General features: G+C 36.7%; 1 protein-coding gene across 7 annotated transcripts in view; it reads left to right on the forward strand.

Annotated features, from left to right (window-relative positions):
* LOC150110161 (uncharacterized) overlaps positions 1-10,498 on the forward strand; it is a 110,468-nt gene extending 99,970 nt beyond the window's left edge. For all 7 annotated transcript variants that reach the window (XM_090398178.1, XM_090398161.1, XM_090398169.1 and 4 more), the window contains one exon: positions 6,685-10,498. In XM_090398178.1, coding sequence (XP_090254304.1) covers positions 6,685-7,769 — 1,085 coding nt within the window. In that variant the 3' untranslated portion in view covers positions 7,770-10,498. The remainder of the gene's footprint in view (positions 1-6,684) is intronic.
* Positions 10,499-23,367: the final 12,869 nt, after the last annotated feature.

Below are 23,367 nucleotides of genomic sequence, written 5' to 3' on the forward strand. Positions count from 1 at the left end.
TCACTCGCAAAAGTATTATAAGCTAATGATGAGAGATTATAGATTTGCCTAATCGGTTCTGTGAACAAACCAGTCCTGCAACAGATTAACTTTAGTGCTTCTAGGAATTCCTTTCAATAGATATTATGATGAGGTAACTGACTTACCAAATCAAGCAAACTGTGTTGTCGAGGGCGAGTGGTTGCAGTAGTGGCTTCACTGGTTGCCTTCCAATGTTTGTCTTAAGTAGAATGTATACTTCTGTGCTAAAACATCATAACGTTAAGCCCATAGATGGTTCCCTAATTTAATTTGATTATGATTGATTTATTCGTTGCTTGGAAGTAAATAATAAGCACGTAAATAAGTAAGTAAATAATACGGAGAAAAAAGTTATGCATTTCCTCCAGAAAAACCCAAGTACATGGAAGTAAGAGTCATTTTCTACATGACTAACACTATTTAATCTAACGTTTAAATAAAGACATTGATTTTCTTTTAAACTGATCCCATACACGAGATATAGATGATGATCCTATAAACACACCAGTGTTCTGTGTAGGGTACAGATGACGGTTGGTAAAGAAAACGTTTACTGACATTTTTCTTGAAGAGGTTGTAGTTTAATCCAAATACTGTTTCTGGTTTACAATTGAAGACGTGGTTAAAAAATTCATATTGCATTATGATATAAAAACCCTATTTTAATTTGTCTAAACTTGTGTTTGAAGAAAGATATTTGTTTTAAGTAAATTAAGCATAAGATATGAGATAAACTAAATTATAATTTACTTTTAGTAAAGCGAAATATTACGAATCTCCGTAGCGCTAAACTTAATTAAAATGTCTAGCCGAGATTCGAAAAATCACATTCTATTGCGAAATGCACCCCATCGCTGCAGGGGCTAGTGAATAAGATTAATAACGACAGTGGCAAAAATACCATACAGAAAAACTCAGCAGCACAGAGCGAATGCTTATTAAGAAACCCGATTAAAGGAGTTGGGGTGCCATAGAAAAGTTGTAATGAAGCCTATCAAGGTACTCACGAGAAAAGAAGAAGAAAAAGGAAAATCCTGAGGAGGGGACGTCATTTAAGTATGCACAGTTCATATGTTTGAAGATATAATTTGACGTTTTATACACTGAGTTAGTTTTGCATTAGGAACACCTCTACCGATTTACATACACGACGAGATAACGAAGTACCACGTGCAGCTACTATAAATGGGCACACCAGTCCTCTGTACATAATCAGTAAATGCATTCATGTAATGGGGGGAAACATGGCGACGTAAGCTAATTTGAACGCGAGCAGATAGTTGGGGGCCCCCAGAGGGCAGGTGCCAGTATTTCGGAAACAGCCGCACTTGTTGGTTGCTTCCGTATTACTGTATGAAGGGTGTGCCAGGATTCGATTAACCATGACCAGACATCCAACAGGAGCTCACATTGGTCAGCCACGCGTGGTTGATCCTAGAGGTGAGCGTCGGGTGTCACGACTGGTATCTCAGCAGCGATGTGCGACAGTCACACAACTCACCCACCAGTACAACAGCGGGACAGTTCGATCCATTTCCAAATACACCATACCCCCACCTTGTTTCGCCTGGAATTCTACAGCTGGAGACCAACAAGGGTATCCATGATGACAGCAAGGCATCGAAAACAACACCTCGCAGAAGACAAGGAACGTCTGCAATGGACCCTTGACAGATGGAAGAAGGTCATCTGGAGTGATAAGTCCCGTTTCTGCTGCACCATGCTGATGGTCGAGTTAGCATTTGGCGTAAACAGCATGAAACCTTATCCCCTGGTTGCACAGTTGAGGTTCAACAGGATGGTGGAGGTGGTGTTATGGTCTAGGGAGCTTATTTTCCTGGCACGGCCTAGGTCTTTGTTGGTTGCCATCCCACAAACACTGAATACTGAACTCACTCCATAGGGACTTGTTAGCCGACCATCTCCATCTACAGTAGGTCTATGGAGATGGTCTAGACATATCTGCAGTAGGTCTACCCCGACCAAAGTGCCATCTTTCAACAAAACAAAACAATGCACCTTGTCATCGGGTCTCATACAACTACTGAGTGGTTGGAAAAACACGACAACGAATTAGACATATTGCTTCCTCCCCGCCGAAAGTCCCCTGACTGTAACCCAATTGAACATATGTGGGATATGCTAGAACGGGATGTCAGAACTGCTGATCCTCCTCCACGGAGCGTGAGGGAGGATCTCACGAGTTTCTGCAGTAAACATGGGTCGAGTTACACATAAAGGACGTTCGACACCTTGTGGAATCTGTTTCAAGGCGTTTGTGAGCCATGGTTGCACAGAGAAGTGGGCCATTGGGTGGGTGTTCCTAATGCAAAGCAAACTCAGTGCAGATATAATGGATATTACGAGAGATTTAATTGAATATTTCGAAAAAGAAAGTTTCCTTATTATGAGAAGAGGCTGCGCAGAAGTTTCCTAAGGTATCTGCATAATCGATTAGTCGTGGATGTAATCAGGTTTAGGAAGATTGTTGTAAGTGTTTCATTTCTTGATTTAGATCTATAGAGAATGTAGAAAATTATAAATTATGCTCATTTATAAACTGTTATAAATAACGATTTCTTTATTCTGTAAGAATGATGAGATTCGTAATGCACTTAGTTTGAAATATATTTTTATGTTAATATAGTCGTTTAGCCTAGTTATTAAAGTTAGAATAAAAAAATTAATAGTTCTCTTCGAAAAATCACATTCTATTATGCGAAATGCAACCCGCTGTTGCAGAAGTTATTGAATAAGATTAATAACGCTAACACTTAGCTTCCTCCACCAACACACAATTATGTTTCTGATTGTCTTTCACCATCCAACTTTAAGCAAAAGAAGAATCAGTAAAGTCAACGATCATACTTACCGACTCCGAAGTTAGCCCTTATTAATCGTATTCGTGTGTGTATGTATGTGTACAGTAGTATGTCGTTTTAGTTATATATGATTCATCCATTCCAACCCCCTTTAAGAGAGTTTACGTGCTCCATTGCATATTCCGCTTAGAACCAAACAGGAGCAATATGACCTCATGTTAAGAAAACTCTAAATATTAAGTTTATATTTCAGATGTAAACTTTCAGTACTTTACGTAGTAATTTACTTTGTTTCGAGTGTCATTAGGGCCGTCATTATTTGACTAGGGCTCCAAGCTTTGTCTTTCGCTTCCCATTATATATAGTGGCCCATAAAGTCATGGAACATGCAGTAAAAATGGCTTGTCTTTGTGAAGTAACTGCATAAGTTTATCTTAACATCAGATTTTTTTATTAATTACGAGAAACCACATCACGAAAATGACTTCATTTTCGGCATCACAAAGATGGGTCCTTTTGTATGAAGTGTTCCATGACTTATGGGCCATCCTGTAGAAACACGTATTGGTTCCGTAGGTGAGGATTTTGCTGAGTAAAAAAAATAAAATAAATCTACTATATATATATATATATATATATATATATATAAAGATAAGCCTAAATTTGAAACGTTTTTATGTCACGTTTTTTTGTCTCCAGCTTACCAGCCTGGCTTACCAGCTTATCAGCTCGGAACTCGGAGGGTTGGGCGTCGTAGACGCCGGGGGGGGGGGGGGGAGTGTCATAAGTAATTTAAGAGAGTAAATAAATAAAACTATTAATTTCGAATTAATTTATGTTACTAATAAAACTATTAATAACATAACAGTTAAAATCATTGCCCAGATTAAAATATTATGTTCATGTATGGAATCAATATTTTCCTAATGTAGCATTTTCTAATTTTGAACTCTGAAACATATGTCGATTAGTGCATCAAATTTTACAAAGCAATTTGTGTAATCGTATATCAAGTTCAAGTCCTTGAAAACCTAAAATCTAAATTGATTAAAAAAATCAATAAAAGACTGCATACGATGCGGTATTATTATCGTATTTGCAAAATATAATTAAAGTGAAGAATCAACACCAGCTCGCATCGTGTAACGTTTTGGAGCACTTGTATGAAGTTTGAAACTTACAGACTAAGACAACAGCAGTTGTAATGACACAAGAAATAATTATTTTCAAACTCCAGACCGTACGAAAATAGTACTTAGTATAATCCGACTAGTCATATTTGCTGTTCTGAGGAATTAAAATCCAAGATCCTTGTAGGGGAAAGAAATAAGAAATTCTTTTTGCCAGAAAGACTAAATAGTGAAAATATAGCGAAAGAAGAAACTCAATGAACTCTCTCTCTCTCTCTGCGTGTAAAGATTAACTGTTCATACATTCGGACTTTTCTTTGTAATTATCTCTTTCCTTTGCTCATTTCCTCCCTTCTACAATTTCCATTTGTTCCCGCTCTCTCTCTCTCTCTCTCTCTCTCTCTTTCTCCCGTCACTTCTCTGTGTCCTTTCCCCTAGTTCCTCTCTTTATAATCTTGCTATCTTTCTTACATTTCCTTCTTATCCTTTCATGAAAATCCCCAGAGTTGAAAATGAACGGGCAGTCCACTTACTAATTACTGAAAAAAGAAAAACTCCAATCACGAGTACTGACGTAAAATTATAAGAATAAAACATTGCCCGTAAGCTATCTAATGACAGATTCCTTCCTTTCCCTAATAAATACAGCGAACGTTCTATAGTGCATACAAACCAATGAGATAGTGCAATTAAATGGTGCCACTCGTCATGAAATCTGGCATCAATCCAAACCAATTACACATTTTTCCTGTTCACAGTAGAGACTCAATACACCAAACGTTGATACAAAATGATTTATTTCTCTGCAAGTACTTCAGAACTTATTGAGACTCCATCTTCGTGACTGACACGAATAGAAGTCCCTCCTATCTCTGATGTGATTCGTGACCAGAGTGGGGAAATCATTTGGGTTCTGGGACTAATAGAAAAATATTCGATGAGTGATGCATTGAATGACAATTGATAACCGACTAAAAAGGTTTCCAATAATTAGATAAGAGGTCAGGGAAATCTCTCTAGTTATATTTTTGTGCCTATTGCCGAGAGATGGTCATTTATTAATAAAAATCCACTGGACACTTCGAAATTACTGTTTGAAGATCACTTGCATTCAGAATTTATAATACTTCTGTAATCTTTCTATAAATAAATAAAGACCTCCATTTAGTTTGGTTTTTATATTCTATCGATTTACATATCTACAATTTAAGGGAATGTGCAGCGAATAATGAGTACAAGTTACATTGGATGGCACCAAAATAACCATCATACTTTGCTGTCATAATATATAAAAAGGAAGAGGGGAGGATATGGTATTCTTCCTAATTCAGCTATAGTCTTGATCTAATCTTTTAATTAAAACACTGAACTCTTTTAAAAATTGGTTAATTCATCTATCTTTGCTCTGGTACTTCCGTTTTCCATGTTTAAAAAAAGTTTGTTTTTTTGCATTATTTTAATTTGAATTTCATTATAAATAAATATATATTATCTAATCTTTCTAATTACCGCAAAAGTGAGTAGGCAGAACTCTTCTAGTCCCAAATAGCTCTTGGAAACTGGCATGCAGACTCCGATACTCAGCCTCAACAGTAGCTGAGCTCGTGCTTATCGATAATTTTCAAGACATCAACAAGAGATAGCATGATAACAAGCAATCTCCATCTCGTGATTCTAACTTCAATACTCGTACTATTGGCAAAAGTAAAATGAGTCCTAAGGTCGATTATTCTGCGATGCAGGGATGAAAATTCAACTTGCCGGTAGAGAGAAACTCTGCTGGTCTATGCCAGAAATTAACTCGGGAATTGTCTGAAATATGGCCTATAAAACTTCCTTTGATCGGCGAATAGAATCGAACTAATAACGGTATTTTTTCTAGTGGACCAGCATCATTGTACCAGAAAAAACTTGCCACGAGACAAATTTTAATTTTAAATTTCAATTTTTTGGTGTTGAGAGTTAAATAATGTTAAATTTAAATATCTGAAATATTGTAACGGCAAAATTCAAGTTAAATAATCTTACTTAAATTTCATAAATAAATGTGACGCTAACGCCTTTTTCCTCCCCAAAAGGAGTGGGCGAGGCCATTTAACTCTAACATTTTGGAAACTACGGATAGAGTGAAGCCAACTCGACACTTAGCCAATCACAGATAGCTGGCCCAAGAAAATCAAATATTTGAATTGGAATCCATGGAAATGAGTACAGCAAACAAGTACCGATGTCTCGTGGTCCCTAACACTATATATTATTATTTGAAATAATGTGAGTTCTACGGTCGATGTTTTTGAATTGTGGGATTAAACCCCGAGTTTCCGACAGGAAAAAAATTCTAATAACCTTACCTGCGCTAGAGATGGACTAATTCGGGAACAGATCGAAGAAAGGCTTAGCAATACTTTCTGTAGTCGGCGACTACAATCGAACTTAGAATGGGTCATGCCCTTCGAAGAAAGACGCAGTCTTTCTTCGAAGGGCATGACGCTATGCATGCAAATGCCATTTCCACAGGGCTACATATTAGGACAGGCCTGGAAATTTTCATTTACCTAAAATTTTATTTTTATATTATTTTTTAAAAATCTTTTTAGATGCTAAAACTTCTCGTTTTTATTTATTCATTCATTCATTTGATTATCTGAACTATTGTATTCGTCTTTATTATAATTCTTAAAAATAATCTCGATTTTGTTTTCTTTATCTAGGCATGGAAACTAACATTACGCTTTGGCAGTTTCTGCTTGAGCTTCTGCTAAGCAATCAATATAATCACATCATAACATGGACCAACAATGACGGAGAGTTTAAGCTAATCAACGCTGAAGAAGTGGCTCGTCTATGGGGTTTACGTAAAAATAAACACAACATGAACTACGACAAGCTCAGTCGTGCCTTACGTTATTACTACGACAAAAATATTATTCGAAAAGTGTTGGGACAGAAATTTGTCTATCGGTTTGTGTCTTTTCCCGAGATTGTAAAGACGGAAAATAAGATTCCCTTTCATGTGAAGATGGAAACTATTAACAAGTCAGGAGGGCTGAACTTAAATATGAATCCTAAAGCATACATAGCATCGAACCAATCTCTGTCACCGACCTCTCTAGTGATACACTCCAAAGCTGAGCAGTTATCGCCTAAGAAAGACGTCGAAGAAAAGCGATTTGACCTTACACCTTCAGGAAGAGACAGAACACCAGGAGCACTATGGATGATACCTTCGCACCCATCTGATCTGCGTCGCGAAACAAAAAGGTCATTGTCCGATGAAGAATCTGCTAAAGAAGACAACGATGGACCTCGAAGTCTAGTATCTACACCTATTAAACGAATCAAAATGGAACCAGAGAGTGATTCTTGTCCTTCTCCTGCTGTTTCTGCGTGTTCGTGCAACAGTCCGGCTCCCTCTGGTGGTTCTTCGACTACATCCAGTCTCTGTTTAGTAACAAGACCAAAACCGAAGCCTCCTCCTATCTCACCAATTCCTACAACACCCCGAGTGACTTCTACAACCATTCCTCCTCTCCATACCCCAATTGTAACCTTTGCTAGCCCATTCTTACCCCAAAGCAAAACCCCTCTCATGACGCTTCCTTTCTGGAGCCCATTCGCTTTACCCAGCCCTCGTTATTCAAGTGCAGCATCGACACATTTCCAGTTTCCGTCCCACATGACCAGCCTTGGATTAACTTCGTTTCCACCTTTAAGTCCCTTTTTGGGTCATCCGTATTCACCTTTTGATCCACAGGTTCTTCTGTCTCCTGCGAAATCTATACCTGTATTGCAATGATAGCTGAGGTTCATGGAGATAGACAGAAAGAAGGAAAAAAAAAAAAAAGAACTGAAAAAAAAAAAAAACGTTGCTTTCTTAGAACCCTCATATCCTAGGAACGCAGTCCTACTGACACTAGTCGACAAGACCAGTTACCAATCTTTTGCAATTACGAGGCCAGTAATTACCGTGTGATAAATCATGTCACAGTGCCTTACCGCTTCTAGTGACATTGTGAAGAGACATTGATATGATTTGGACTAAAGGCAATAAAAATTATTTCCCCCCTCCCAAATTCCTGTAATTAAAATAATGATGTGTATCCCACACAACTGTATCAAATAAACTGTGCTCACTTTGCCTTAAGAAGCAATTTTGCATGATAAATAGTCCCAAGTGTCTTGTGAATAGATTAGTGACTTGTAAAACAAACAGATGGAATATTATGACTATTAAGAGTTCCATATCATTACGACATACTTTTAGTGCCTTCAATGGTAACAGCGAAGCTGAATTTGTGGTTCGATGGACACGAAAATATTTTTCAAAGGAGCTGCTTTGTTCCTTGGAATTGTTCATACAAAAAATAATAATAGCTGCTTAAATGTTATGTTTTAGCGATCATTCTATAGTTTAGAATATCAAAGCGGACTGAAATAATAAACTAAAATTAAACAATCTTCAAAATTCTATTCTTAATCATTTTAAAATAATAAAAAGTTGAATTTGTTTTAATTCTAACATTTCAAATTGAAAAATTATTCCCACACCATTAGCACAAATTTAATCTAATCTACTGTCGATGTTTCTCTGAATGTATCTTCTCCCGAGTTAAAAAAATGCAGCTAAAAATAGGCTTAATTATTAATTAAAATATATTAATTCAGATATTTTAAAATTTAAGGTTGTTATTATAATGATCAAAATGTAAGTCAATGTTAAATAAACTTACTCAAGCTCTTCTGCATTCTTAAATCCCATTGGCGACGTTCGTAGTCTATATATAGAAATAGATGTAGACAGTAGATGCATGCTGCAAACTATCAGCAGAATTATACGTTAACCGGTGTATGTGTTACCGCAAATTTTTATTAACAATATCTATTAAAAATCTATAGATAGATATTCTTGACGTTCATACCTTCACCATATATTTGTATAAAAATGGTGCTATTTTGTTGATTATGATCAATATTTTAAGTATTTAAATAGTACAATTACTAGAAAAATATCATTACATTTGTGAAGAATATTACTTGCTATTGTCTTTTTCGCTAGAAAATTATGATTTACGTTATTACCACCAGAGGCACTAGTATCTTGAAATTATTTAAAACAAAAAGTTTGCAATAAGCAGCGAACTATGTTAGCATTCTTGACCAGTTATTATTATTTATTTATTATTTTTTTGCGACTTCTAATTAATATAAATACTAAGTCCAACTTTGGTATGTAAGCAGTAGTTGAATTGATTGAATAAGAACTCTTATCCTTTAGATATTTACAGTATTGAAATCATGAATTAACTTAAAATATCCATAACAGAATTTAGATTAAAATTCTCCTCACTAGATGCCGCATAGGTTCTGTTATTTTATCAGTGCTAAAGAACTAGACTTAGAATATACTAGTTCTAGACTAGCATATGATTGTAGTGAGAAAAACTGTTGTGCCTTAGTGACCACTTATAGTTCTCACTGTACATTTAAGAATCGTTTTAATTTTTTTTTCTTTACATGATTTTATACTAGAAATAATTTAATCTTTGTAGTCTGATCTACCAACGAAAGCTAGATATATCTAGCTGGATATTTTAAACTATAATGCTGTTTCCATAGCGAAGGCATAGAAAAAAATATAATATTAATATATTTTGTTATTTCTGTTAAAGACAATGTTGCTTTTCGACTGCTATGCAGTGTTATTAGATAATTCGTATGGCTACACGAACTAGACCGAGAAAATTATAACAATTTGAAAATGCAACTGCTGTTGTTCTCCCACACAAACTATTGGAGGGAAATTCATATGAACTACAACGGTTAGAAATCGAAGTTGATTACACATATTTTGATAATTGTTTGCAGCTCCAGCTATGAATTTATTCGGTGTTATATATTTTCGCAAATATGACTTGGTGTGCAAATAGCTATATAAACAAATGTTAGCCATACTAGCCATCTGTTGATATATTGTATGTTATGAATGATTTGAAATAGGTGCAATATTCACTGTTGTGACCATAACAGAGTCATTTTTAAATAACTGTAAAGAATAATTTTAAATTAGGCCCTAAAATTTAGCTCATTTTTAAGTGTTAATTTAAAATTAAATAGATCTCAGTTTTCTAGATTAAAAGCTGATTGGTTGACTCTTTATCTTTCTCCCCCTTTCGTATATATTGAAACAGACAAGCACATTTTGTCCTTATAATTCTATAAGTTAAACATCGTGTAAGCAAACAACGAGTCACGTGATGAACAATGCTAGTGTTATAGCTCTGCCATCGCCTCTTCGTTTACAGTGATGTTACTATTTGTTCTTCCATTTGTTACAGAGTTAAAAAAAAAAGTAACTGCTGTGTTGTGTAGACTATGATTCGCTTTTGTATATCAGTTATTAACGGGGTTGAGTGGACCAATTTTTCAATCATTGAAGCAAAGAACAAAACTTTTGTAAATTACTTTACATGCTTATAACAGCAATTATGTAGCAATAGTGTGAAATAAAGGAGAAACATTATTATATGTTCTGTCTTTGTTCCTTGTATATTGACCTCATATACACAGATTAAAAAAATATATATACATATTGGACGCATGTAAAATGTTGATTATATTAGGACATTCAAAATTAGATTATCATTCATCGTAATGAATATAAACTAGTTGAGTGTTTCATCGGCTTGTGGGCCCTAAGCAGGTGGTTTCTGTGGATGATTTTAAATGGATTCTCGGAAGATTTTATCTTATAACTATAATTCTCAGATTTTGTGATAGTTATAATTTGTTTTTTCCAAACCTGTGGCGGACATACTGCAGCAATATATCAGCCATCTCCGTATTAGACACGCTAGCCATTATTAAAGAATAAATCATAAATATTTATTGAAAACAACTGGTGATCATAAAGTAATGTTATAAAATACATTACACAAAATAAAATGAACCATTGATAGTAATCGGTAGCACTTGCACATTACAAGAACGGTTTAAAATTATAAAAATTAATTTTGAAAAACCTAACAAAAATTTTATCAAAAATATTTGTTGGTTAAATATATGATAAATAAATAATCTAATGCCTTCCCACTCTCCAAAAGGAATTAGGAAACATTCTTCTGTTATCTTTTTGGAAAACGGTAGGTATCCGGCATCATCATTACCGAAGTTGTGCATTGTCACGGTTTATAAAAAGCGAAAATATTTCATAATCTGGATTGGTATTTATATGTCATGTTCGGGGCGTGGGACAAACGTGGGAAGATAGATATGTGGCTTTTAGTTCTTGTTGTTTTGTTTTTTCCACTGGAAATGTTGAGATTGTAGTACTACACTTCGAGAATATTAGATGGTGAAAGCTATTCCACAGAAGCTGTCTTAAGGGAAAAAGAATGACATCTACAAGCTGAATCAATAGATTTATAGTTGTCATTCAATGAATGGTTCAATATCTGCCACGCGCGTTCTTATACGAAAGTAGAGGAACGGTGGATGCGAGATGAATGATACAGTGCTCTTAGAGGACTCAACACTAAAATAGGGATAAAAATAATAAATGTCCTATAGAGTGAGTTCATAAGAGTTGAGTTATTACATAATGGAATTTCTTCTCCTGGGTAACAACTGCCTATTAATGGAAATATCATTTGTCTGGGTAATTAGGGAAATGTGGACAAAAATTTATTGTCCAGCACACTAATCAATTATATTACAAAAAATGTGTTATAAATTTAGTACAAATTAAATTGCAATATGCTTTTGTTAAAAGCTTTAATTTCCTGAGGACTTAGTTAAGGAATTAATGAACAGTGCTTATAGAAAACTATGCGAAGATACATTTCAGTATTGAATATGTCCACTCCCAACTGCGATGCAGCTCTCACAACGTCGTATCATGCTTAGCACCAAGTAATTCAGGAGTTCTTGAAGCCAGCTGGCCAACCCCTCTTCAGAGTAAGGATAAAGCCTTGTTTGTTTGTTTGTTTTCTGGAAGGGAATTTCGAGCAGCAATGCGTCTCTCTATTGCATCCCAGACGTGTTCTATGAGGTTGAAATCTGGGAGCGTGCTAGCGACTCAATTCGATTAATATCCTGGGTCTCCAGAAATATCTCCACTGCTCGTGTACGATGTTGTGTGGCATTGTCATCCATAAAAATTAATGATTCGCCTACATTCCCACGGAACAATTGAACATGACGTTAAAGAACTTCGTTTCAATATCATTCACTAGTCATAGTCCCTTTTTCCAGCACTTGTATCTCGGTGCATCCATTAAGCATGATGCCTCCTCACACCATAATCCCAGCACCACCGTATCTATCCCTTTCAAGAGCATTCTCGTTATGGTAAGCAGTACCACTTTCACCCCAGATCAAGTGTCGTCTAGAATCAGAGGAAAGACTAAAATGACTCATTTTTGTTTTGTCCAATGTTATAGATAGAGCACCACTAAAAACGTTGCTCCACGGTGAGCTGTGGATAAAGAGAAGCAGACTACAGACAAGTATAGACCTACTTGTCTTGTAAGTATAGACCTACTTGTATAGGCAAGTATAGACCTACTTGTCGCAGACGTCTTACCACAGTTTGTCGAGATATCCATGTACCTGTGCTTGAATGGAGCTGACCTGCCGTGGTGCATCGATTACGTGTGGTTATTATAACCAAAACTCTGTCTTCATGCTCCGTGGTAGAGCGAAAGGAAACATAATGGTTTCAAAAAGACATTAAATATACTACTTGTAAAGAAGTTAATGGACACCACTACTATGGGCAAGGTTCATCGTGCCATGTAATGAGTCTCGTGTTTGTAGTAGCAGATTGAAGGAATATGATGTTACCAGGTCATTGCAATTGTGTCCGGATGAAATGGTTGCCAGAAGGAAACTGACGGAATTTGAAAGAAGCGATGTGATAGGATGCTGTGTTTCAGGCCTATCTGTTCTGCAAATTTATTAAAAATTAGGTCATCCCAAGTCGACAATCAATGATACCATACTGAGATTGAAGTTCAGAGGCTAGCCGCAGTAAACCTACCACACTCACCAAACGTGACAGTACGATGCTACGAAGGATAATGTGTAAAAACGGCCATTAGCCGGACCACATTTTGAATGTGGAGTTCCGGACATCGACAGTAACACGACTCTGGACAAAACTATTCAGAACTGAGGCTCACTTTCCATGGTAGGACCGCAATATGCTAGCGTCACATTACCCAACCAAAATGCAGCGTCGTTTTCAGTGGTGCAAAGAGCGTGTACAATAAGATATCGAAGCTTGGAAAGCTGAAGCGACTAATGATACTACACTCTCTAACGAGCAGATGGACGAGTATGAGTGTGGCGGATGTCAGGTGAACGTCTCTTACAAGAGTGCGTAACCTCAACTATGAAATTTGGAGGTGTCGGTATGGGGGGTATGGTTTTGTTTTTCCTGGTTTGGCCTCGGACCTCTGAGTTGCTATGAACATTGAATTCCGAGAAGCATGTGAACATTCTGGACAATGCAATGCTTCCTACTTTGTGGCGTTTCTACGGAACTGACCATTGTCTCTTTCGGCAAGACAATGCCCTGTGTCATAAGACTGCTATTGTAACCTTGTGGTGTGTGGACATGAGGGTCACACTTGACTGTCCTCCAGAGAGCCCTCGTATCAGCCTTATTGAACACTGGTAGAACTATCTGGAGCAACTGATGAAGTCAAGGGACGTATTCCCCTCCCCCCCCACACACACACACATACACAGGACCTCTTTACATGCCTACAGGAAGAATTGTATAATATTCCCATCGATCGCTATTGTACGCTGTGGAAAATATGCAACTTGGGATTGCTGAATATATATATGCACTCTAATAAGATGTAGAACCACTTTTACGGTGGAAGCCATTCTACATTGAAATATATTAAACTGAAAAAAATATATATGAAATAAAACACCTAGCACAAGGTCATTTAGCTGTAACTAACTTTCGAAACCTTTAAGAGTAATGGGAAGGTAGCTCCATCCTTATTCAATCAGAGAATAGCTGGCCCGAAACTATCAGTGAGGTTATTTGACATAGTTGACATCTGGGGAGGAGAGTACTGCAGACAACTGCCTCCATCTCATGGTCCATAATCCAAACACTATATATTATTGTCTGAAATACTGTGAGTTCTATGGTAGCGTTTTTTTTTTTTTGTTTGTTTACCATGTGATATGCGAGTATCTAGAATGGGAATCTTACCTGCCTATTACAGAGATGAGATTGACTACGCTCGAAATAAGGCCAAGAAAATGTCCGTTTCTATAGTCAGTGAGTAGAAGGGAACTCGAATAGTCTGTCTTCTGAAAGCCTGGCGCTAGATACAAACACCATTTACCCCCCGACACACACACACACACACACACATACACACATATTAAAAATGGCGTTTGCATTTTCAATGTGAGTCGATTTTTAGCATATCATACAGCTTGTGCGTAGAACTCTGACTATTACAGATAATAATGATGATGATGATAATAATAATAATAATAATAATAATAATAATAATAATAATAATAATAATAAAATGCTACATCGACAATAGCTCTGAGCAAATGCTTCAAGCAATTACAAAAGGGGACCTTCTAAAAGCAACAGGAAACAAATGCGATTACAAAAAGGAACAACAAAATAACCGATATGTGCGCTGGAAAAATAAACCCTGCATAGCCATTAGAGATACTGAGGACAAAACTGACGTGAACAAGATCGTAATGGCTACAATACGGATACATTAAAAAAGAAACAGAAGGATTTATTTTAGCAGCTCAAGAACAGGCATTACAAACTAATGCAATGAAAACAAAATTTTAAACATCAATAATGAATCAAAAAGAAGGGCTATGATGGCAAACGATTCAATGTGAAGGCTATGTAGAAGAAATGGATGCGAGTTTTTGGATGTGTGGAGTGAGTTTGAGGGAAGATTGGATTTGTATAAGAGGGATGGCCTACACCTGAATTCGTTTGGTATCAGGAGTCTGGAAAAACTATTAACTGGTATGAGACCTAACACAGAGAGTCAGGGAAACTAAATTATAAAGGGAGGAATGATGTGAATGTGAGTGTAAGAGCGAAAATAGTATATAACTGAATGATAATAATAATAATAATGATGGGAATGGGATTTGTTAATGATGGGAATGGGATTTGTCATGAGAATGTTGACGAGGTGAGAACGATTTCGGGTTTGTGTTCGTCCGATTCGGACCAATCATATGTGTGCAAAGATGTCTACATGTGTAAAGCATTAGAGAAGAATAGAGATCTGCAAGTTGTCCAATTGGGTCAGACAGACTGCAAACAAGGGTATACTAAAGAACATGAAGGTAGATGCTCTTTAGTGTGTACACGAATGCTAGGAGTATCAGAAACAAAGATGTACAGTTTGTTGCCTTAGTCGATATGTTGCGACCTCAGATTGTAGGAATTTGTGAGACCTGGCTATCAGAATTAGACCTATTAACTGGTATCGAGTGTCATGGGTACAGTATTTTAGGGAAGGATAGAGTGGATAGGAGAGGAGGGGGCGTGCTTCTAATGATATTGGATGACTTAAATCCAGTTAGAGTTGAGACCTATGAATGTAGTAATAGTACTAACAATATTTCACGTGGCAGTGAGTTTGAAGCCATCTGGTGTGAGGTGGAATCTAACAAGACAAATTAAACAGTGGGATGTTGTTACAGACCTGGTGGATCGGTTGCTGGTGATGACGAAATGCATCACCCAATAGAAAAGGTGAGCGCGAAAAGAGTAATCATAATGGGAGACTTTAATTATACAAATATTGATTGGGTAGCAGTAAAATCTCATGAGAATAATGAAAATGCATTTATTGAGCTGTTGCAGGACAACTTCCTCAAGCAGCATGTGACAGAAGGAACTCGAGGGCAAAGTGTGTTAGATTTGATTATGGTGTCAGAGGGCATTTCAGTTAAAGACGTAACTATTCTGCCTCCAGTTGGTGAGAGTGATCATGTGGTACTCACTTGGAAAGTGACTAAGTTTGTGAATGTTCCATTCAAAAAAGGTTACACGTTGAACTACAAAGCAGGAAATTATGACCAACTGAGGAGTATACTGAGTTCAGTGGAATGGGATCGGTTGCTGGATGGAAAGGATATCGATAGTGGGAAGCATTTAAACAATATTTAAATGATGCGATATCTGAATATGTGTCCAGAGAGTTCGAAGGATAAATAGAGTAGAAATAAAATGGATGTGTAATCTTATTAAGCAACAGATTCGTAAGAAAACGACGATGTGGAAGGAATACCGTTTGCATAAGGATGACGTCCGTTACGAAAGTAGCAGGCTAGAATAGTCACAACTGTTGTACAGAAAGCAAAGTCTGATTATGAAAAGAAACTGCGTGCGAAAGACAACCCACAAGAATTCTATCGATATGCTGCAAGTAAAAGAAAGAATTAATATGAAAGAATAACTCTTCTAAATCCAGATGGAGTGAGGGTTACTGATACAGAAGAGGTTGTTCAGTTAATGAGTACCCATTTCGTTAAAAGCTATCAACCTAGTGAACGCAACATTCAGCTCACTGTTACATTTTCAGTAGATGAAGAAACGCAGGTGTGTGAGGCCGAGGTATTAGAGCTGTTGCACAGACTGAATAAGAATTCACCAATAGGGACTGATGGAATATCAGCACGTGTGCTAAAAGAGTGTTCAGCTGAATTGATCATTCCTTTGACTAGGATGTTTAATATGAGTCTCAGAACAGGGAGGATTCCGCAGGAATGGAAGGAATGTATGGTAATTCCATTGCACAAAGGTGGTGCAAAGACCGATGTATCAATCTATTGACCAATTAGTATCTCAGGAGTGGTGGTGAAGATTTTAGAAAAATTAGTTTGGGCCCGCATTCAGAAATGGGTTGACAGTGAATCTCTACTTTGCAATGAACAACATGGGTTTACTAAGGGAAGGTCATGTTTTAGCAACTTATTCACATTCTATGGCAATGTCACCATTGAACTAGACAAGGGGAATGGATATACCATGATACTTTTGGATTTTGCAAAGGCTTTTGGCAGAATACAACATGACAGACTGCTGTATAAATTGGAAAAATGGGTTTGGGTTATACAACATTAGCATGGATAAGAGGATGGCTGACTGACAGATATCAAAAAGTGGTATACGGGAGATCTGAGTCTGCAAGGTTTAAGGTAACAAGTGGTGTACCACAAGGATCAGTGCTTGGTCCACTGTTATTCAATCTGTACATTAATGATATTGGGAAGGATTTGACAAGCAACATACAGTTATTTGCTGATGATGCAAAGATAGGCAGGGTAATCATGAATGATTACCCTGCCTATCTTTGCATCATATGCAGTCCTTGCAGATATGCAAGGACTGCATATGATGCAGATATGCTGTCCTTGCAGATATGCTGCTGATATGCAGTCCTTGCAGATTGATTTGAATAAGCTGGAATTGTGGACATGGGAAAATGGGTGTCAGTTCAATGTCAATAAATGTAAAGTCATTCACTTCGGCATGATTATATATCCAATGTCGTATTATATTGGTGGGATTAGGCTAGAAGAAGCTGATAAGGCTAGGGATCTTGGATTGTTAATAAATAGGAAGTTGAAGTTGAGGGGCCATGTGGCAAAGAATGCCTCAAAAGATAATTGCAATGCTCAAACGAACGTCCATATGTAAAGATAAGGATGTTATTTTGTCCTTTACAAGGCCTTGATAAGACCTCACTTGGACTATTGCGCGAGGGTCTGGTTTCCGATGTGATTCTGATATATTGGAGAGAGTACAAAGGCGAGTGTTAAAAATGATAATATGAAATGATAATATGAAAATGATAATATCAGGATTGTGGAATACTGATTATGAAGACAGGTTGAGAATTTGCAGATTGCAGACACTAGCAAATAGGAGAAAGAGGGGTAATATGATTGAGACTTACAAACTGCTGAAAGGGTCATACAAGATTTCAATTGATGGGATTTTTCAATTTATGGAGGGTGGGGAAAGGACGAGAGGGCATCCTTGGAAGCTGAGAACGAAAGCTGCCAAGAAGGATGCAAAGGTCAGATTTTTCTCTCAGAGGGTGGTGCGTGATTGGAATGGATTGCCATTGGATGTTGTGAGTGCAAGCAGTGTGAATGAATTCAAGAATAAGTATGATAGGTGGTGTGTGTAGTATGTGGCCTCCCTCGATGAGTCTCTGACTCCCTGGAGGTCTCTCTTAATAATAATAATAATAATAATAATAATAATAATAATAATAATAATAATAATAATAATAATAATAATAATAATAATAATAACAGCAAATGCAGATTATGCAATCAGAAAGATGAGACTGTAGAACATCTAATCAGTGCCTTTAATAGTATTGACTATTATTATCAAATTTCAACTCTACGAACCACCCTTAAACATTTCCCAATACAGTTTAGAACAATCAACGAGTCCACATATAATACATTTCTGGAAAAATGTTGTTTCTGAAACTTCAGTTATTACAGCAAGTTGTTTCCGAAACACGTTTCTGAGAGAAGCTACGAATGAATCGTTTTTATATTCTGTAAGTTTGGATTCAACGCCCGAAAGTTTTCATCTTTGACGGCAACTCCTTTCCCTCTGACAACTATAAAAGGAGGGGTGAATTATTTTTTAATTGAATCATCTTCAGACGAGAAGTTGTTTTCAGAAGGACACCGGCACAAACGATGCACAATTCTCCCTCCCCCTTCCTAACGGGCAAACATCTGCTGCATTCGTGGCTTATCCATCGTGCAGATCCAGCTATGCTGACCAATACTCAACCTACCTTAATGAACTAATTGGCTTGTGAATGCCAGCTCGGAAGAGCGACTCTATATAGCCTATAATATTGTGACGAATCTACTCGATAGATCTACCGGATTTCGAGTACGCAAGACGCTACAGGAACAGTTGTCATATCCTCCAACACTTAACGATTAAATTCTACGGCAGGGATGCGCTCCTCAGTTATAAGTCAGCATTTCCATTGTTCATCTCACTCAACGAATGAGAATATCATCTTCAAATAAATAAACCCAACAATCACTAAAATGCAGGGAAAAATCAACGGGTTTTTTAGAGAAGTTATAACTGACTGCATTCCCTAAGGAAGAGGAATTAATCACAGTGATGTGAAAATGGACAGACGAGTTTTTAATGCATGGACTACGTAAAATAGATAATAACATTATGGAACTTAGACCATGTGAAATGTGATGATCAGTCATATTAACAGTAGAAAAAACAGATGATGAAGAAGAACTACATTGGTGATGAAGACGGAAACAGACTATGAAAAGGAATTAACTGAAGATCAAAGGAAATCCGAGGGAATTCTTTCGCTATGTGGAGAGTAAAAGAACAACGATCATGGTAGAATAACGTTTGTAAACTCAGATGGTAGGAAATTCTTGAATGCACTGGAGATAGCTGAGATTTAAGTAATCACTCTTGTAAGATATACATTCCCTAAAGATCCATTAACTCTCCAGAATATATCGGAATGAAAAGATAGAAGTAAAAGAAGTTGAAGTATTAAAATATTGCAAGAACTTGATGTCAACATAGCAGTGGATTTGGATGTGATATCAGAGCACGTGTTAAAGACTGTGCAAGTGAGCTATGCGGTGTGGTTTCTTAACAGTCTCAACAAGAACACGATTTATAGAGGGATGAATAATGCAAGATTGGTTTGTGACATGGATGGGAAAGTGAATGTCTGACAGGTATCCAAAGTGATGAATGAAGGAGTTGAATCTAAGAGAATGAGAGAGATTAGTTGGATACTGTAGAGTTCTCAACATGAACATCTCCTATTTATCTTGCACATTAATGACATTGGAGATGATCTGGAAAGATTTGGTTATAAGCTGATGGTGCTAAGTGAGGTCTCGAGACAAGTGAGGTCTCAATTTCTGATACAAAATTCTGTATCAGAAATATTTCTGATGCAGAATTTTGCAGGCTGACTTGAACAGACTGATTCCATGAGCAGATGTTAATGAGTTTCAGTTTAACGTTGCTAATCCAGAGTGGGCTAAACTCGTTGCAAGCTGAGTATCATATAAATGGAATTTGCTGCAAGTGATTGACAAAGCTAAAGACCTAGCAGTAATGGTAGATAGTGAGTTAAACTTTAGAGGCCACATTGCTAAGGTGCTTAAGACATTACAGTTCATTGAAATGTCGAAAAGAATACTAACATGCAGGAATAATGATGTTATTCCTCCACTTTACAATGCCTTAACCATGCTGCCGTCCAGGACTTATACACGTCCACATTACCATGGATGCGAAGTGCGTATTAAAATTGTAATACCATTGATATTACATTGAAATTTATGATGGATACGAAGCTTTTGAGGATGCGTATTTGATCTTTAATGGCCGGTTAATAGACCACTCTGGACTAGTGCTAAGATGTGGTTGCCTGAACTCCGAGATGAGATAACAGTCAAAATATTCAACACCGGAAAACTAAATTCATATCTGGCTTGCTGAACTTTGCATACGAAGACAAACTGAAGGAGGCTTGGCGAGGTCTTCAAAGTTTGAAAGATAGAAGAAGAGATATGACAGAAACATACACATTAATAAGGAGATCTTACAGTATACATGCATCAAACCAAGCTTAAGCAATTTCGTTAATATTGCTTTTGTAATGCGAATTACAAAGACGCCCTACTAAGATAGCTCATATTGAACAAGTGCGGAATATTTCATTATCTTGCCGTAAATCAGAAAGATAAAAAGTTTTTTTTGGTCGTATAGTAAAAGAACATTCCGATTTAATTCTCGTTTTCGTTATTGTTGTTGTTTGAAATTGCACTAGAAGCAACCAAGGCTATGAGGTATTTTGTCTTTTAACTGCAAGTACTCTTCTGGCCGGTTTGCATTATTTCAGCCTGAAACAATAGGTTTTAACAACAACAAAAAAAAGAAGTTTCAGCTAATGTTACATGACATTTCCCTTGATCAACGATATCCCATTCCACCTTCCTTTTCCGTGTAAGACTCAATGGACTGTCATGGCGCAGTAACTTGACTTGAATACTACTACTGTTGATAGTACAGTTAAAGCTGTCTTTTTGCTATGGCTATATACAGTATATTGCCTGTGATTGATCTTCTGACTGGTTTGACTGTTTTGGAGGATTAACAAATACGAGTTTTCTACAGGAAAAGCGTGCCATCTCCGTATGAGATCGCTAACTCACCTTAAGTTGAAAAGCCCTGATAACGGTTCTTCGCGTCCTAGACGGATTCCAATCCAGGTTTTTTCAACTGAAGGGCTTCGTCTATACAGCCTAAGTTACCGAGACTCTCGGCAATATCCTTTGGATGTACAAACCTTGGTTAGAATCCTGTCCAGAACGCAAAGAACCTTTCAAAGCACTTTCAACTGTAGCAGTCCTTTACGGAGTGACAGGGTGTTTCCTTCTAGAAACTTCAGCTTTTAATATAAATAACAGGCAAACTGGACAGAAAAAAGGCCATTAATAGGCATAATACATTGGCCTCATAGCCTAGTTGATAATTCTGCTCAGCGTGTGCTGATTCCAGTTTTTTCTCGTTCTCGAATTATGTTCAAGTAGAGATTACCGGTGTTCCTCCTTATTTCGCAAGAATGCCTTGAAGTATTTAAAATGTCCTCACGTTCTTGTTGGACGTGAATAGAATTTTTTAACCAAAAGGTCTTTTCTCTATATCTTTTTTAATGAGAGCCGACGTAAAATAAAGGTTTACGTCGGTAACTGACAGACATTACACTCGCTACCATCACATATTACGAATTTATGAGTTGAAGAGTAACTCATAGCTTTTCTAAGAGGAAGAATCTTTACATAAACAAATAAATAAATACTTAGCTGCTAAAAAAAACCTCATGTTTGTCATTATTAAAATATAACTTGACAAGTGTGAATCTAGTCTTCAACTTTAGGGAAAGGGATTACTGATTCTTATTAATGAGAACAGGTCGCCTCTCCCGTGCATCCGTCACTCAGGTGTTTTTTAAAACTACTGAATACGTTTAGATTTATAACACTGTTGAATTATTTTTTTTTAATGTTATGATGGCCAACTATCGCGCCGTCTATTATTTAATTCGAGTATATGAAGTATGAAAGATCCGATATTTATACATGTAATATGTGGTGTTGTTAAAATAAGTGAGACATGCGACGTTTTCAGCAGCCCCTTTTCGCTATGTTTCATATAAAACGACTGATAATAATAATAATAATAATAATAATAATAATAATAATAATATTAATAATAATAATAATAATAAATTAACCGATATTATATGCGCGTTTATTGGAAATTTTATTTTTTGTGATCTTTACTTCCTATATGAAGACATTACAGGAACCAACTTGACTTTTTCAACATCTAGGAATGCGTTAGCAGAGCTAATCTCAGGTGGTATGATCACTTAAACAGAATGGGAGAGGAAAAGTTGGAAAAACAGGTTGGCAGGAAAAAGTTCTCTGCCAGGTTGGCAGGAAAAAGACCCTGAGGAAGACCAAGATGTAGGTGGACTGATTTTATACAAAAGTGCCTTAGAAGACAGAAATGTAAGATCTGATAAGGTTGGAACGAATAAAAGATTAATCTAGGGGGGGGGGAATGTTTGTAATGCAAAGTTAATAATAATGTAACGTAGTAATAATGATGAACTTAATTATGTAGTAGTACTACTACTACTATAGTATGTAGTGCATTCTTTGAAGGTACATATCAGGAATTTGGTGATGTAAGCCAACGAAATGTGTATTGCAATTGGTAAAAATTTCTGTTTGTTTGATTTTAAATTCTTTTTGTCCATTATTGCTGGACTATATTTCATTAAATTCGCCGAGAGTGAATGCTCTTTTATAGGCTCTTGTAAGTAGTGCGTAATTATGAAGTTATAATTACTCCTAATGAATAGCCAGTTTAATATCATGAGAGAATGTGGACACAAAGATTCAGAAACTTCAAATCTGTAATAATGTGTTTGCTCTCTCTCTCTCTCTCTCTCTCTCTCTCTCGCAACACATTATTACAGATTTGAAGTGTCTGAATCACTGCTTATTGCAGCAGCACAACTGCTGTGGTGTCTTATGTCTGTGTATATTGAGGTGTTCTTCTGGACGGTTTGCCTATTTTGGAGGATGAAAAACCAGTTTCATGAAGGTAAAATCCAGACACCCATGTATCAAGCAGGATAACTCACCTGCAGTTAAAAAAAAAAAAAAAAACGCTGATAAAGATTCTTCGCATCCTAGACAGGATTCGAACCCAGGTCTTTTCCATCAAAGGATATCGTCGAAACGGAATG

This window comes from Typopeltis vanoorti, chromosome 1 (genome assembly GCF_054136105.1).
Source record: "Typopeltis vanoorti isolate ZY-2024b chromosome 1, IOZ_Tvanoo_1.0, whole genome shotgun sequence".
In the NCBI taxonomy this organism is placed as follows: domain Eukaryota; kingdom Metazoa; phylum Arthropoda; class Arachnida; order Uropygi; family Thelyphonidae; genus Typopeltis; species Typopeltis vanoorti.